At 40.1% G+C, this 18495-nt stretch overlaps 1 protein-coding gene across 6 annotated transcripts in view; it reads right to left on the minus strand.

The window, feature by feature from the left end:
* The window catches only part of OPHN1 (oligophrenin 1), a 268324-nt gene that overhangs the window by 135505 nt on the left and 114324 nt on the right, over positions 1-18495 (minus strand). For all 6 annotated transcript variants that reach the window (XM_075835642.1, XM_075835641.1, XM_075835640.1 and 3 more), the window contains one exon: positions 15183-15254. In XM_075835642.1, the coding sequence (XP_075691757.1) occupies positions 15183-15254 (72 nt within the window). The remainder of the gene's footprint in view (positions 1-15182; positions 15255-18495) is intronic.

Raw genomic sequence — 18495 nt, forward strand, 5'->3', positions numbered from 1 at the left:
AATGCTGCAATTTTGGGAATAGCTTTATCTAGTGACCAGCAATGGGAAATATTATAAATTAGAATTAATTTATAATATTTCCTGACTCGTGAAAAAAATAAAAAATATTTGAACAATGTTTAATCACCTACACACTAAATGTTTAATTAAAAAAAAAACAAACATGTTTTTCTGGCAACACATTCCCTTTAACAAAGACAATAAACTGAAGGAAATATTCCCGGATTTACCTCTCCTTGCCTACAAACAGCCACCAAACCTAAGGAATCTCCTGGTCAGAAGTGCCCTCTCACCACCATCAGAGACTGGCACTTTTCCTTGCAACAGTAAAAAATGCAAGACCTGTACCAACATCTTGTCATCAAACACCATCCACATACCAAACACGCAGCAGGACTATAAAATCACTGGCACGTTCTCCTGTACATCCTCCAATGTAGTGTACATGATCCTTTGTACAAGGTGCATCAATAAAGGAATCTACATTGGAGAAACAATACAAAAACTACAAACCAGGATGAATCTTCACAGACCTACAATAAAACAGGAGGTGGATACACCCGTGGGAAAACATTTCTCTGGACCTGATCACAATTTGGCAGATTTAAAGGTACTCATTCTGAAGGGTCATTTTAAAAACAACAGAGAAAGAAAAATTTGGGAATTCAAGATGATGATAAAATTCCAGTCATTGACACAAGGCCTCAATCTAACACCAGGATTTATGAGCCACTACATGGACACACGTCACATCCCCCATCAGACTGACTCCAGATGCCTTAACTCCTAAGTCATCACCCCTATAACCTCCGTTTTATTGCCCCCGCTCATCTTAATGATATATCACCTCATGTACTAATTGTCTTTGTGTAACATCTAAATGTTGTGCTTTTTTCTAAGTCATTCATTTGTAAACTGCCTGAAGAAGGAGCCTCTGTGCTCTGAAAGCTTGCATATAGAACTTTTTATGGTTAGCCAATAAAGGTATCATACCTATTATACTTTTGTTTTTTTGACACAAAAGTATTGAACATGTCATATGATATTCACAATCACAAACATTTTTTACTCTTTTTTTTTTTTTTTTAAACAATGTATACATGAGAGAGAAATCAAAATAAGACTTCAACCTATCCATATATAGAACACAAACTATACCAATCGTACCCCCCAACATCTGCAGGCAAGCTACCCCCTACTATATTACATATGCGGGCCATAAGAGTATTCTATATTAAGCCCCTTCGGAGACATAGTTTCCAACTTATAGATCCACTCTAGCTCTTTTTTCTTCAGGGCCAAACCTCTGTCACCCCCACGTCTCATTTGAGGTACAGAATCAATGATTCTGAATCTCAACTGTGACAAGCTATGATTTTTCTCACAGAAGTGTCTTGATACTGGTAAATCTTGTCTTTTTGTTTTGTTGTTAGATGTATGATTTCTCATCCTGAGACGTATTTCTGTTGTGGTCTCACCCACATAATGCAAACCACAGGGGCAACTTAATAAGTAGATGACAAAGGATGAATGACATGTAAAGACACCTTTAATTTTAATGACACTATCAGTTTGTGGATGATTGAACGAATCCCCTTTGATCATATAATCGCAGATATTACATCCCAAACAGGGGTAACAGCCCAATTTAGGGGGTGCTATAAACCTTTGACTCTTTCGATTAGACCCAATGTCGGCTCGGACAAGACTATTTTTAATCATTTTGCCTCGTCTGTAGGCCATCATAGGTCTCTCCTGAAATTGCGTTCCACCGGACTCAATATACGGTTTTGACGCCATTTTGGAGCATGCGCAGTGGAGACGCGCGAACACTACACGCTGGTTACATGGAGAGATCGTAAACAGTAAGTTTATAGATCTAAATTAATCTATAATTGGCCCCTGCTGGTTTTATGAGTAATCCTATTATGTACTGATTACCTATTTTTCACGGTGCATGTTCACTTTGCTTTTGATATTTCGATATCTATATATGTCTGTTTGAAGATTCATTATTGCACCATATTTATAATGTCTGGAATACACTATTATAATCACAGTTTTATACATTTAATGAGAATTGTACAGTCAATTGTTTTATTGCTAACTGATGTACGCACTTCCTATACAGTGAAGGAAATAAGTATTTGATCCCTTGCTGATTTTGTAAGTTTGCCCACTGTCAAAGACATGAACAGTTTAGAATTTTTAGGCTAGGTTAATTTTACCAGTGAGAGATAGATTATATAAAAAAAAAAAACAGAAAATCACATTGTCAAAATTATATATATTTATTTGCATTGTGCACAGAGAAATAAGTATTTGATCCCTTTGGCACACAAGACTTAATACCTTGGTGGCAAAACCCTTGTTGGCAAGCACAGCAGTCAGACGTTTTTTTGTAGTTGATAATGAGGTTTGCACACATGTTAGATGAGAGGAAACGAAAAACACGGCGCCACATAGTGCAGGTTACCCAAGTTGAAGTGGATAGATGAGAAGAGTGATGCTCACCTTAAAGCGATGTAAAATAAGCGATGGAGAGATAAAGTGCTGCTGCTGCCAGGACTCCAGGCCGGTGATTCAAGATGAAAGACCGCAAAGAATATGCTGGGTGAGCTGGGAAAAAAAAGAGTCTGCGAGGGCGCTGCTGCACACGGATGAGACCGAGAAAACAAAACTTCGGAGTGATGATAATAAATGAATGATTGAATGATAAATAAATAAAATTTATTAGTAATATGACTACGCGTTTCAATGCCGTACCGGCATCTTCATCAGGTCATGAAGGAAAGCACACAAATCACTGTTTAAATAGAATGTTAAAATTGGAAAAAACCCGCCAATGTGAACGAGGACAGGGCGTTCTAATGACGTCAGAGTTCAAAGGTTAAAACATGACAAATAACAATGATAATGAGATACGAACATATAATAAACATAGTTGCAATGATAAAAATGGAAAGATAAAATACATAAACTAGGAATATGAGAACAATGAAAGTAATAGCACGGAATGAATCGCAAAGGATGCCAAACCTGATGAATGGCTGTCCGTGAAATAAACAGATAAAAATAGATGCTAGTGTAAATGTGTAGATCTAAAACACATACGGATATGTGGTATGGGAATACCGTTTTTTGGTGCAGAAAATGACGTTTGAAAGAAAGACAAATAATCGGCAATAATTCTAAAACCCCAAGAAACGAATAAAAGAGCTATAAAAAGAAAATAAAAGGGGTGACAACGTCAGCGGATAGAACTTTGGGCAAAGTGAGCAAGCCAATACCAAAAAGTATGATCTGCAAACCTATGTACATAATGTAGTGTAATAACTAAAATAAAAAAATATAAAAAGTAGGACCGAGTAGCAGATAGTGCGAGTGATTTTGAGGGTAAAGGGTACAATATAAATAAATATATAATATATAAAAATATATAAATGGTCCACATACTAGCACAATTATCAGGAGTGTCAGAGAGGTAGTAAGAACTATCCTTATATACTCTAAAGAACTAAGTCGGTAAAAGCCGGTAAAACATAATTAATGGCTCAACGAAATTGGAAGACTATGATGTCTCATGTATAAAATTAGAATGCAAAAACATAACTGTGAACATTACTAAGAGACTGAGAGTAACAATAATGTGTATGAAGCTAGTGAACAAATATATATGGTATGGTGTAGTAATACGCTATGTGGCCGATTGTAAAGTCGGCAGCCGGTAAATGATAATAAATGACAGAATAAGTTTATGGGAGAGAATGTCAAATTAAGGGGGGGAGGGGGGGGGTGTAACAAAAAGGCTAGGTAATGAAATGTACGATTAGAGAGGACGGTAAGTGGTAATTAACAGTAGGTACTATTAATACTAATAATGGCCAACGGAAAGGCCATATGTCATTAATATATTCAATAGGAATCATAAACTTGCATATATCGGAAGCATAAGACCACTAATAATATAAGAGAAACGATGAGAAACTTAAAATGAGCAAAGATCTGAAAAGAGAAACACTAATGATACATAACAAAAAATGGCATAAAATGTATTCAACCAACAATATATGGTCTCGGGTCGGAAAACAATACAGCAATGATATAATATAATGTAATGTAATATGATGTAACAATGAAAAGAATCATAAATCAATTAACAAAAAGAATAAGATTATATTAACAATAAAGGCATGTACTAATCAAGAGTGGAGTCTGAAACATCATTGAGGCCATCAGGTTGGAGAGTTTTCATTTTAAAAATCCAGTAATTTTCACGTTGTTTGAGTTTACTGAATCGATTAGTGATGTTGAGTGGAATTTGATCTATAGGTGTAATGAGCAAACTACTAAACTGACTATTGTGTGTAGTGGAGAAGTGTCGAGAGACACTATGTTTTAAAAAACCAGTATTTATGTTAAATCTGTGATTATTAATCCTGGTCCGCAAACATTGCGTAGTACGGCCAATATATTGGAGATGACATGGACATTCCAACAAATATATAACAAAAGAGCTTCCACAGTTCAGAAAGCTATTGATATTAAAGGATTCTTTAGTTATTGTGGATGTGTAGGTGGAGGCTTTGTGAGTTATGTTGGTACAGCACATACATCGCTGTCGGCCACATTTGTAAGAACCTAAAATCCTAGGAAGCAAAGTGGAACAAGGTACCATGGGATTTTTCAGTTTGCTGGGTGCTAAAATATTTTTAAGAGATTTTGATCGTCTATAGGTGATAGTAGGTCTATCAGGTAATTCTGTTTTTAAAAAGGGATCATTTCTCAAGATGTACCAATGTTTATCAAGGACCTCTCTGATTTTTTTGTTTCCACTGTTAAAAGTTGTAATAAAATTACTAAAATTCTGTTTATTTTTAATTGCTATATCTTGCTTGATGCACGAAACTTGTGATAATAGAGAAGCTTTGTGACGTGCCCCTTTGATAAGACTCAAAGGGAAATGCTTTTCCCTGAACCTTTTTTCTAATAGGTTACATTCCTCTGTGAAATCAGAGTCAGTTGTGCAATTTTTTCTCACTCTTCTAAACTGTCCAAAGGGAACATTTTTTATCCATGGGGGGTAATGGGCACTGTTGAAATTTAAGTAGCTATTTACATCAACAGATTTGAAATGTGTCTTTGTTGTAAATTTATTAATTCTGGTATCAAATGAAATGGTCAGGTCTAAAAAATCGATAGAGTGGAAAAAGTGTGTGTGAAAGACAGTCCTAAGCTATTCAAATTTAAATGCTCAATGAAAGATGAAGCCTCAGTCTCATTGCCCAACCAGATGAAGAGGTCGTCAATGTAACGTTTATAAAATAAAATTTTGCTTTTAAAGGGGTGATCATGATATATATACTGATCTTCAAACTGTCCCATATATAAATTAGCATAAGATGGTGCGAACCTTGAGCCCATGGCGCAGCCTTTGATTTGATTATAAAATTTATTATCAAAAGTGAAAGAATTGTGATTTAAAATAAAGTCAACACATTTAATTAAAAATTCAATTTGATTCTCTGGCATACAGGTTTTGGTAGATAATGCAGAACTAATGACCTTTAGACCTTTGGAGTGGGGAATATTACTATAAAGGGCAGTTACGTCAGCTGTAAGGAAATTGATGGGGTACATAGAATTGGTGACATTTAATGAGTGGAGTTCTCTAATCACTTGGGTAGAGTCCCTAAGATATGACGGAAGGCTAACTACTAAAGGTTGAAGGTGAGTGTCAATGAAATGTGAAAGGTTACTAGTAAGGGACCCAATCCCCGATATGATCGGACGACCAGGGGGATTTGTGATGGATTTGTGCACCTTGGGGAGATGGTATAAAAAGGGTATACTGGTTTTTTAAAACAGTGTCTCTCGACACTTCTCCACTACACACAATAGTCAGTTTAGTAGTTTGCTCATTACACCTATAGAGCAAATTCCGCTCAACATCACCAATCGATTCAGTAAACTCAAACAACGTGAAAATTACTGGATTTTTAAAATGAAAACTCTCCAACCTGATGGCCTCAATGATGTTTCAGAGTCCACTCTTGATTAGTAAATGCCTTTATTGTTAATATAATATATTCTTATTCTTTTTGTTAATTGATTTATGATTCTTTTCATTGTTACATCACATTACATTACATTATATTATATCATTGCTGTATTGTTTTCCGACCCGAGACCATATATTGTTGGTTGAATACATTTTATGCCATTTTTTGTTATGTATCATTAGTGTTTCTCTTTTCAGATCTTTGCTCATTTTAACCCCTTAACGACCAAGGACGAAAATGAACGTCATGGTCGGCTGCTAGTTCCCGCACCATGACGTTCATTTTCGTCCGCATTTCAAACTGTCACTCTGTGTAAACACAGAGTGACAGACCCGCGCTGACAGTTGTCCCCGACAGCTGAGACATCAGTCTTACCGGACAGCGGACCATCGCCGCTGATTTCGGCAGTTAACCCCTTAAGTGCGGCGACGGATTGCCGTCGCCGCATTTAAGTGGTTTGAAGCACATCGGCAGCCCCCACGAAGTGATCGTGGGGGCTACCGATGCTTGTCACGGCAATCGGAGGTCAGATAATGACCTCCGGGTTGCCATGTACGGAATCCTCGGAGGAACAGCCTCCGGCCGTTCCTCCTCTGCTTCCTGTCAGTGTGACAGTCACGTCACAATGACAGTTAGAGTACATTACACTACGTGTGTAGTGTAATGTACTCTAGCAGCGATCAAAGCTGCAAGTCTAAGTGTCCCCTAGTGGGACAAGTTAAAAAGGTAAAAAAAAGTAATAAAAATGTTTTAAAAAAAGTGTAAAAATAAAAGTTATAAGTTCTATAAACACAAAATGCTTTTTTTCCTATAATAAGACTTTTATTATAGAAAAAAAATGAACACGTTAAAAAAGTACACATATTTAGTATCACCGCGTTCGTAACGAACCCAACTATAAAACTGTAATGTTATTTTTCCCGCACGATGAACACCCCAAAAAAAATCAATAAAAAACGACGACAGAATCGCAATTTTTTTGGTCACCACCGCTCCCTAAATAAAGAATAAAAAGTGATCAAAAAGTCGCATGTACCCGAAAATAGTACCAATAAAAACTTCTATCCGTCCCGCAAAAAACAAGCCCTTACACAGCTTTTTTGACAAAAAAATTAAAAAATTACGGCTCTCAGAATATGGTGACACAGAATTTATTTTTTTATAAATAAGTCATTTTATTGTGCAAACGCTAAAAAAAAGGACCAAACCTATATACATATGGTATCGCCGTAATCGTACCAACCCGCAGAATAAAGTAAAAATGTCATTTATAGCGTACGGTGAGCGCCGCAAAAAGAAAACCTAAAAAAACGGTGTCAGAATTCCTGTTTTTTGCTCAGGATTGCAAAAAAATTGAATAAAAAGTGATCAAAAAAAATCGCATGTACCCCAAAATGGTACCAATGAAAACGACAGATTGTCCCGCAACAAATAAGCCCTCACGCAGCTCTATTGATGGAAAAATAAAGAAGTTATGGCTCTTGGAAAGCGGGGAGTGAAAATCTAAAATAAGAAGGCAAAAAATGGATCAGTCCTGAAAGGGTTAATTCATTTCTAATGAAAAAACGTATGACCCCATGTGCGGTATTTCCGTACTCGGGAGAAATTGCTTTATAAAAAATGGTTGTTTTTTTCCTCCTTTATCCCTTGTGAAAATGAGAAAATGCAACATTTTAGTGGAAAAAAATGTTGATATTAATTTTCGCGCCCTAATTCCAATAAACTCTGCAAAAGACCCGTGGGGTCTAAATGCTCACTATACCCCTAGAAAAATTCCTTGAAGGTTTTTCCAAAATCGGGTCACTTTTGGGGGGTTTCCACTGTTTTGGTCCCTCCAGTGCATTGCAAATGCGACATGGCACCGAAAACCATTCCAGCAAAATCATAAATCCAAATGGCGCTCCTTCCCTTCTGAGCCCTGCTGTGGGTCCAAACAGCAGTTTATTACCACATATGGGGTATTGTCGTAATCGGGAGACATTGCTTTACAAATATTGGGGTGCATTTTCTTCGTTATTCCTTGTAAATAATAAAAATTTCTATGTTGTTTCAGAAAAAAAGTACATTTTAATTTTTACAGACTAATTCCAATATATTTAGCGAAAAACCTGTGTGGTCAAAATGCTAACTATACCCCTAGATAAATACCTTAAGGGGGTCTAGTTTTCTAAATGGGGTCGTTTATGGGGAGTTTCTATCGTTCTGGCAGCTCAAAGCTTCTCCAAATGTACATTGGGGCCTAAAACATTTTCAAGCAAAATATGAGTCCTGAAAGCCTCCGGGTGCTCCCTTCCTTTTGGGTCCTGCCGTGTGTCCAGGCAGCGCATTAGGGCCACAATGTTGGTATTTTTGAAAACAGGAGAAACAGGGTGATAGATTTTGTGGTGTGTTTCTTCATTCTCATGGTCGCTTTACAAAGAAATTGGTCTTCAAACTGATACTTTTATGAAAAAAAGTGAATTTTTTTTTTTTCACCTGCTATGTATTAAATTTAGCAAAAAACTGTGGGGTCAAAATACTTACTATACCCTTAGGTAAATACCTTAAGGGGTCTAGTTTTCTAAATGGGGTCATTTGTGGGGGTTTCCATCACTCTGAGACCTATGAGCCTCTGAAAACCTGGCTTGGTGCAGGAAAACAAAATGTACTTCAAAATTTATAAAATTATTATTCAATTTGTAAGTCTTCTAAATTGCTGAAAATTTATTTTATTTTTTCAAAAGAGTAAAGAGATAGAAATATATATTTAATTAAAAAAATTGTGCAGTATGTGTGTACATATGTGACATATTGCAGTTAAAAATAGGGGAAAATGGTAATTTTTACAAAATTTCTTCCATTTTTCTATTTTTTAATTAATTTCCGCAAATCGTATCAGTCTACTTTTACCACTAAAATAAAGTACAACATGTGACGAAAAAACAATGTCCGAATTACTTGGATATTCAAAACTTTCACAGAGTTATTCTCTGATAAAGTCAGACATACCAGATTTGACAAATCTGGCTTGGTCATTAAGGTACAAACATGCCCGGTCATTAAGGGGTTAAGTTTCTCATCGTTTCTCTTATATTATTAGTGGTCTTATGCTTCTGATATATGCAAGTTTATGATTCCTATTGAATATATTCATGACATATGGCCTTTCCGTTGGCCATTATTAGTATTAATAGTACCTACTGTTAATTACCACTTACCGTCCTCTCTAATCGTACATTTCATTACCTAGCCTTTTTGTTACACCCCCCCTCCCCCCCTTAATTTGACATTCTCTCCCATAAACTTATTCTGTCATTTATTATCATTTACCGGCTGCCGACTTTACAATCGGCCACATAGCGTATTACTACACCATACCATATATATTTGTTCACTAGCTTCATACACATTATTGTTACTCTCAGTCTCTTAGTAATGTTCACAGTTATGTTTTTGCATTCTAATTTTATACATGAGACATCATAGTCTTCCAATTTCGTTGAGCCATTAATTATGTTTTACCGGCTTTTACCGACTTAGTTCTTTAGAGTATATAAGGATAGTTCTTACTACCTCTCTGACACTCCTGATAATTGTGCTAGTATGTGGACCATTTATATATTTTTATATATTATATATTTATTTATATTGTACCCTTTACCCTCAAAATCACTCGCACTATCTGCTACTCGGTCCTACTTTTTATATTTTTTTATTTTAGTTATTACACTACATTATGTACATAGGTTTGCAGATCATACTTTTTGGTATTGGCTTGCTCACTTTGCCCAAAGTTCTATCCGCTGACGTTGTCACCCCTTTTATTTTCTTTTTATAGCTCTTTTATTCGTTTCTTGGGGTTTTAGAATTATTGCCGATTATTTGTCTTTCTTTCAAACGTCATTTTCTGCACCAAAAAACGGTATTCCCATACCACATATCCGTATGTGTTTTAGATCTACACATTTACACTAGCATCTATTTTTATCTGTTTATTTCACGGACAGCCATTCATCAGGTTTGGCATCCTTTGCGATTCATTCCGTGCTATTACTTTCATTGTTCTCATATTCCTAGTTTATGTATTTTATCTTTCCATTTTTATCATTGCAACTATGTTTATTATATGTTCGTATCTCATGATCATTGTTATTTGTCATGTTTTAACCTTTGAACTCTGACGTCATTAGAACGCCCTGTCCTCGTTCACATTGGCGGGTTTTTTCCAATTTTAACATTCTATTTAAACAGTGATTTGTGTGCTTTCCTTCATGACCTGATGAAGATGCCGGTACGGCATTGAAACGCGTAGTCATATTACTAATAAATTTTATTTATTTATCATTCAATCATTCATTTATTATCATCACTCCGAAGTTTTGTTTTCTCGGTCTCATCCGTGTGCAGCAGCGCCCTCGCAGACTCTTTTTTTCCCAGCTCACCCAGCACACATGTTAGATGGAATTTTGGCCCACTCCTCTTTACAGATCATCTGTAAATCATTAAGATTTCGAGGCTGTCGCTTGGCAACTCGGATCTTCAGCTCCCTCCATAAGTTTTCGATGGGATTAAGGTCTGGAGACTGGCTAGGCCACTCCATGACCTTAATGTGCTTCTTTTTGAGCCACTCCTTTGTTGCCTTGGCTGTATGTTTCGGGTCAATGTCATGCTGGAAGACCCAGGAACGAGCCATTTTTAATGTCCTGGTGGAGGGAAGGAGGTTGTCACTCCGGATTTGACGGTACATGGCTCCATCCGTTCTCCCATTGATGCAGTGAAGTAGTCCTGTGCCGTTAGCAGAGAAACACCCCCAAAACATAATGTTTCCACCTCCATGCTTGACAGTGGGGACGGTGTTCTTTGGGTCATAGGCAGCATTTCTCTTCCACCAAACACGGCGAGTTGAGTTAATGCCAAAGAGCCCAATTTTAGTCTCATCTGACCACAGCACCTTCTCCCAATCACTCTCAGAATCATCCAGATGTTCATTTGCAAACTTCAGACGGGCCTGTACATGTGCCTTCTTGAGCAGGGGGACGTTGCGGGCACTGCAGGATTTTAATCCATTACGGCGTAATGTGTTACCAATGGTTTTCTTGGTGACTGTGGTCCCAGCTGCCTTGAGATCATTTACAAGTTCCCCCCCCCCCGTGTAGTTTTCGGCTGAGCTCTCACCTTCCTCAGGATCAAGCATACCCCACGAGGTGAGATTTTGCATGGAGCCCCAGATCGATGTCGATTGACAGTCATTTTGTATGTCTTCCATTTTCTTACTATTGCACCAACAGTTGTCTCCTTCTCACCCAGCGTCTTACTTATGGTTTTGTAGCCCATTCCAGCCTTGTGCAGGTGTATGATCTTGTCCCTGACATCCTTAGAAAGCTCTTTGGTCTTGCCCATGTTGTAGAGGTTAGAGTCAGACTGATTAATTGAGTCTTGAGTCTGTAAACTGTATAAGTATAAGAGACTCCTGTCCACAGACTCAATTAATCATTCTGACTCTAACCTCTACAACATGGGCAAGAACAAAGAGCTTTCTAAGGAGGTCAGGGACAAGATCATAGACCTGCACACGGCTGGAATGGGCTACAAAACCATAAGTAAGACGCTGGGTGAGAAGGAGACAACTGTTGGTGCAATAGTAAGAAAATGGAAGACATACAAAATGACTGTCAATCGACATCGATCTGGGGCTCCATGCAAAATCTCACCTCGTGGGGTATCCTTGATCCTGAGGAAGGTGAGAGCTCAGCCGAAAACTACACGGGGGAAACTTGTTAATGATCTCAAGGCAGCTGGGACCACAGTCACCAAGAAAACCATTGGTAACACATTACGCCGTAATGGATTGAAATCCTGCAGTGCCCGCAAGGTCCCCCTGCTCAAGAAGGCACATGTACAGGCCCGTCTGAAGTTTGCAAATGAACATCTGGATGATTCTGAGAGTGATTGGGAGAAGGTGCTGTGGTCAGAGGAGACTAAAATTGAGCTCTTTGGCATTAACTCAACTCGTCGTGTTTGGAGGAAGAGAAATGCTGCCTATGACCCAAAGAACACCATCCCCACTGTCAAGTATGGAGGTGGAAACATTATGTTTTGGGGGTGTTTCTCTGCTAAGGGCACAGGACTACTTCACCGCATCAATGGGAGAATGGATGAAGCCATGTACCGTCAAATCCTGAGTGACAACCTCCTTCCCGCCACCAGGACATTAAAAATGGCTCGTGGCTGGGTCTTCCAGCACGACAATGACCCGAAACATACAGCCAAGGCAACAAAGGAGTGGCTCAAAAAGAAGCACATTAAGGTCATGGAGTCGCCTAGCCAGTCTCCAGACCTTAATCCCATCGAAAACTTATGGAGGGAGCTGCAGATCCGAGTTGCCAAGCGACAGCCTCGAAATCTTAATGATTTACAGATGATCTGTAAAGAGGAGTGGGCCAAAATTCCATCTAACATGTGTGCAAACCTCATTATCAACTACAAAAAAAACGTCTGACTGCTGTGCTTGCCAACAAGGGTTTTGCCACCAAGTATTAAGTCTTGTTTGCCAAAGGGATCAAATACTTATTTCTCTGTGCAAAATGCAAATAAATATATATAATTTTGACAATGTGATTTTCTTTTTTTTTTTTATACAATCTATCTCTCACTGGTAAAATTAACCTAGCCTAAAAATTCTAGACTGTTCATGTCTGACAGTGGGCAAACTTACAAAATCAGCAAGGGATCAAATACTTATTTCCTTCACTGTATATTGGTAATCTAGTGCTCGAATAGCAGTGTACATTTGTGGCAATGTCCACTAATGGGCGCACAAGTTAGTGTCCTAATGGCCTAGTGTCATTAGACAACTATCAGTGGGGGTTTCCTCCACGTTCTACAGTGTTTACTAATAATTAATTTGAATGAACAAGAAATACATACATACATACATACATACAGTGTGTACTGTACAGAGTAAATGAAACAATACTAATAAGATCTGAGAACATGTGGAAACCTCTGCAGATCACAAATTTGAACAACAACATTGTAATGAAACTTTTTTGAACAGGCAGAAGTCTTTTATCCCATAAAAGAAAAAAAGCCAAATTACAAAGTGTTTCCTAAAGCCAGTATTTAATGTACAAGATGCCCTTTAACTCATAGTGGACTGTCCTTGCATTGTGTGTTTGGAAATTAAGAGGTGAGAGGAAAATCTGTAGTTTCCAGCATTTGGCAGATGCAGATTCCCAATTCACTCATTCTGGCAGCCTCCAGATGGCCTGAAAGAATCCATCCCCTCCCACTACAACATGTGACTTCCTCTCCCATCCCTCCAGACTGTAGCTACAGTTCTATTAGGGACACAAATCTCCAAACTTCCAGAAACAAGCACATCTAGTTCTGGTTCTAGGGCAAACTTCCCAGAGGCCGCTTTTCTAAAAGCAAGGAAATTGAGACAAGATGATAATCAGGTTATTATTTATTGGATCATCTAATTAAGAACATCGTTTGATGATCTCATGGGTGCTTGTAAAGCCAAGATGGTCATTTTTTAAGAACTATATGAAAAACATGCCTTAAAAGGGTTCTAGATCACCAGAACATTCACATTACTCATGATCACATCTTCTTGGGTTGACATCAGTGGATCCTAAAGCAATAGACTAAAATTGACTTTTACGCAGTTTGATGCAGGTTTGTATTCTCTAAGTGAAAAAAATATATTTTTTCATTATATATACTCTATGCGTGTGTATGAGTATTACAAGACATATGAAATATTTCATGATTACCAGGGATGCCAAATAACATTACTGCTGAAGGGATCCTACAGAAATTGAGGCACTGTATTACTATAAATATGTATCACCAAGTATGGCAACTACTGTAATTACTTGGTCACGGACTCAATGTAAGGACTGGGCATGATGGCACCAGGGGTTGGACAAAACATCTCTGGGCAATTGCTGGTCAGTTCAACCATAATGTCAAAGAGCATGTAATTAGGACCCCCCTATTAGCCGTAGAGTGGAGAGCCACGGCAAAGAGCAGCTCACGCTCTGGCGGACTCAACGTGATCATGTCTGACATGGTAACCCATACATTTGACCCACAGCGATAACAGCTGATCAAAGTGGTTTTCAGTTGAAAGGCATATTGTGATCAGCTGATCGCCAGCATTATTAATAAAAGAGGTCATCCACAATTAAATTAAGCATTTTAAATGTACCTCCAGCCAAACATGATAAAAAATTCAAACATCTAAATCCTTATGCGTAGTAACTGAGTGCAGTCTCGCGCTCTCTTGCAAGTGCAACCATTTGTACTCCAGACATCTCCTGTCCTCCGTTTCCGGAACAAGAATTCACTATTGCACCACTCACCTCAAGCCACTTACACCCTGAGGCCCCATGCACACGACCGTAAAGTCTCCCGTAATTACGGACAGAAATTACAGTCTGTAATTACGGGCCCATTCATTTCTATGGTCGACGGACACCTTCCCGTATGTCTACGGAAGGGTTTCCGTGCCGTAGAAACCTGCCGAAAAAAATAGGACAAGTCCTATTTTTTTATTTTACAGACCGTGCTCCTATACTTTATAATGGGAGCACGGCCCGTAAAAACATCCGGCTGTCCGTGGCCGGCCGTGTCTGTAATTACGGGTCAGAATTACAGGCACGGTCGTGTGCATGAAGCCTTAGACTGGTGTGGAGTAATGCAGTGGCCACATATCTTTATTACATATGTTGAAGCTTTCAAAAGTGTAAAAAAAAAAAAATAAATAGATTAATTTCTCCGGACATTATATTGTAATTAGGGACAAGGTGTCCACCGGATCAGGAAGTGTTCTGCACTTTTATCCGTAACGCCTTCCCACTCCCTCTCCAATGGACTTGAGTGACATCTTTGCTCGTCTGCTGCGTCATATGCTGCTCCAGCCCAGCAGAGATGTCTAGCAATGTAAGCAGATTTTTTTTTCGGGAAGATCTAGTAAAATCCTCCCTTTAACAGCTTCTATGTGTTTGAAAAGTGCTGCTACATAAGATGTGGCCTAGATTAAAAGTAAAGGAAACACCATATATAGTCTTGGTATACACAGACATTCTCAGTAGGAGTTCTTTGCAGCCCACAGGCAGGATGTGGAAGTACCTTAGTGAGCCCAATTTGATCCTTGCGGAAACCCTCCAGGGGTTTGATCAGGAGTTCATCTGCATTCTGAAGCTGTGGTGGAAACACAGAGAAATAGTCAGTGCAGGAAAAAACAACACTGATAAAGAAGGTAAAAAGTCAGAAACATCAATTGTTCAGTAGGATTTCCTATAACAACAATGCCTTCTGCCTGCCTGTAATACACAGCACAGAATACATTCTCCCATTTAAGAAGCAGGACTCCAGCAGCACACATCATTTCTCATTCTTAACCTTAATGAGTTTATTCGGTAAGTTTTATTGCTTTTGGCAAAACGACGGGCCCGGTGCACAACAGGGACAAACTGAAACCATGGGCACCAGATCCGTCACCATTGAAATCAATGGTGATGGAAACGGAAATCTTTAGTTTCCGTTTGTGTCTGTTCAGGGTCCCGTTCTGACGGAAAGCTCCAACTGAACGTCAGAACGGGACCCCAACGCAGATGTGAACGAGGCCTAAGAAAGAACCAAGTAAAATACAACAATTTAAACAAAAAAAAAAAAAGGCTAACTCAAATTTGACAATCAACTAACTATTCAAAAAGTGACAAAAGTGGTACACTGCTTACAACCCATTTGCATTAACATGGCTAAATGCGGCTCAGTCATCTAAATATACTATCCTTGTTTAGGGTAGCATACTATAGGTACAGCCAGGGGCTTAACTAGAAAACACTGGGCCCCCCTCCCCTGAGTGGCACACACAGCCTTGGCCTTGTAGATAGTGCCCCCCTGTAGACAGTGCTATACAGCACCCCCCTGTAAACAGTGCTATACAGCACCCCCCTGTAGACCGTGCTATACAGCATCCCCCTGTAGACAGTGCTATACAGCCTTCCCATACAGTGCTATACAACCCCCTGTAGATAGTGCTATACAGCCTACTCAAACAGTGCTATACAGCCCTCCCTGTAGATTGTGATAGACTTTCAAGTATCACAAAGAGGGACAATCGATGTGGCGAACAGCATAATTTTTTTTTTCTTTCTTTTAAGCCACGCCTCTAATCCCACCCAATCCCCGCTCATACACACCCGATTCCGCCCACACAGTATAATGCCCCCATAGCTGCCACCATACAGTATAATGCCTCCCATAGCTGCCCGACAGTATAATGCCCCCAAAGCTGTCCCCACAGAATAATGCCCCTACTGTATAATGCCACCATAGCTGTCCCCACAGCATAATGCCCCCATAGCTGTCCCCACAATATAATGCCCCCCCATAGCTGTCCCTACAGTATAATGCCCCCCATAGCTGTCCCTACAGTATAATGCCTCATCATATAGTGAAATTCTCCTATAGCAGCCACCGTATCAGCCCCCCTTCCCTACCCAGTATAATGCCCCATAGTGCCTAATAGAAAAATAATAATACAATTACTTACCTATCCCCGTTCCTACAACGGGTGGAGGATCCTTCTCCTCCAGTCTGTGAGGTGAGTGACTCGGCGCAGATAGGCGATGACGTCACTACATCGCGCCTGCCTGCGCCGAGCCGCTCACGGCAGAGTGAATGCTGGAGCACAAAGCGGTCAACTCCTTGCTCCAGCATTCAGAAAGCGGGACCAGCGCAGTGAGTGCTGTGTGGCCATGTTTAGGGGCCTGGTCGCAATTGCAAATGTTGCGACCCCTAGGGCTACGCCACTGTATACAGTAGCCTATGGCAGAGCAGGGAGATACCTCCCTGCTCTGTCATAGTGTTCAATAGTATCTGCATCCGAAGGACGCAGACACTATTGATTGTGGTGTCTCTACTGCTGTAGCAGCCATAGCGGCTGCTAGCTGAGCCTCCGGGCATGGGGGGGAACCGTGCCAGCTTGCGGCACAGGCCCCCTCATGCCGCAGGCCCCGTAGCAGCAGCTATGGCTGCTACAATGGTAGTTACGCCACTGGGTATAGCTCCGCTGTGCTCATGGACCCAAAGTCTGCCATTTTTGAAAAATCGCAATAAATGGAATACTGTGGACTCATAAGCAGATCCAGCATATGAGTCCGCTGTATTCATGAGCCTGGACACCCTCCTGAGTGATAGGGGCCCCTGCCCACTATAGCAGCTATAGTGGCTGCTACGGGGCCCACATAACATTTATGGGCCCAGGTGCTATCGACTGTCACATTCCATTGTATCTGCGTCCTCAGGACTGAATACTATAGGCTGCAGGACATGTTAGGCCTGCAACCTATTAGGCGCTGGGAAGAATCCTTGTGCAGGCCGGCGATGACAGGATGGAAGAATCCTTGTCAGGCTGGTCGCGCCTGGAGGCTGTGAAGCACTCTGTCCGTCATGAGTACGGAGCTAGGTAAGAACACATTTTTTTTTGGGGGGGGCGGTGTGCCACTATATACAAGGGGAGGGCTGTGTGTCCCTATATACAAGGGGAGGGCTGTGTGTCACTATATACAAGGGGAGGGCTGTGTGTCACTATATACAAGGGGAGGGCTGTGTGTCACTATATACAAGGGGGGGGGGCTGTGCGTCCCTATATACAAGGGGAGGGGGATCGTTGCAGCACTAGATGGAAAGGTTATATAGATTAAATTTTTTGCACATGGGGGATCCCAGAGAAACTTTGGAGACTTTCTGCCATTACCTGAATAACATCTGGCCTGAACTTCAATTCACTGCACACATAGATCCTTGTCAAGTTAGCTTCTTGGATACACTTGTTATGAAGTACGCACAAAGTCACTTGAGCACTGACCTTTATATTAAGGTCACAGATTTGGAGCAGTCTACTGCTATACTCTATCCTTTCACCCTGCCACTAACATAAAATCACTACCCAGATCACAATACGACAGGTTAGATAGAATTGTGGGTACGACAGGCCAGAAAATAGTTTGCATGGAGAAAATGACCCACAGATTTTTACAATGTGGTTATCCACGACACATACTCAGAGGCCCAACCACCCAGATATAGACCAAGGAGAGAAATGAATAAACAAATACCGTTCATGCATAAATACATTGTCACGATAACAGGATGTGTGGACCCACTAGGCCGCTCTGCCATAGCGGAGAGGAAGCTGGCCTAGTCACAGTCTATGCAAGAGTCTATATCAGTTCGTAGCACAAGGGTACCTAAAATAGTCCAGACAGTGGCCGATGCTTCAGCACGGATGGAGGTGGGTGCAGCATGTTGCGCCAGACGTGGCGGATAAAACTGGACGTGGCGGATGACACTGGAGCTTTAGGACACGACTCCAACACTAACCGGCTCAGTGCCATGGCCATGGCCCATCAGGCTCACTCACCTCCTTACGGCC

Source organism: Rhinoderma darwinii, chromosome 8 (genome assembly GCF_050947455.1).
Source record: "Rhinoderma darwinii isolate aRhiDar2 chromosome 8, aRhiDar2.hap1, whole genome shotgun sequence".
Taxonomy (NCBI): domain Eukaryota; kingdom Metazoa; phylum Chordata; class Amphibia; order Anura; family Rhinodermatidae; genus Rhinoderma; species Rhinoderma darwinii.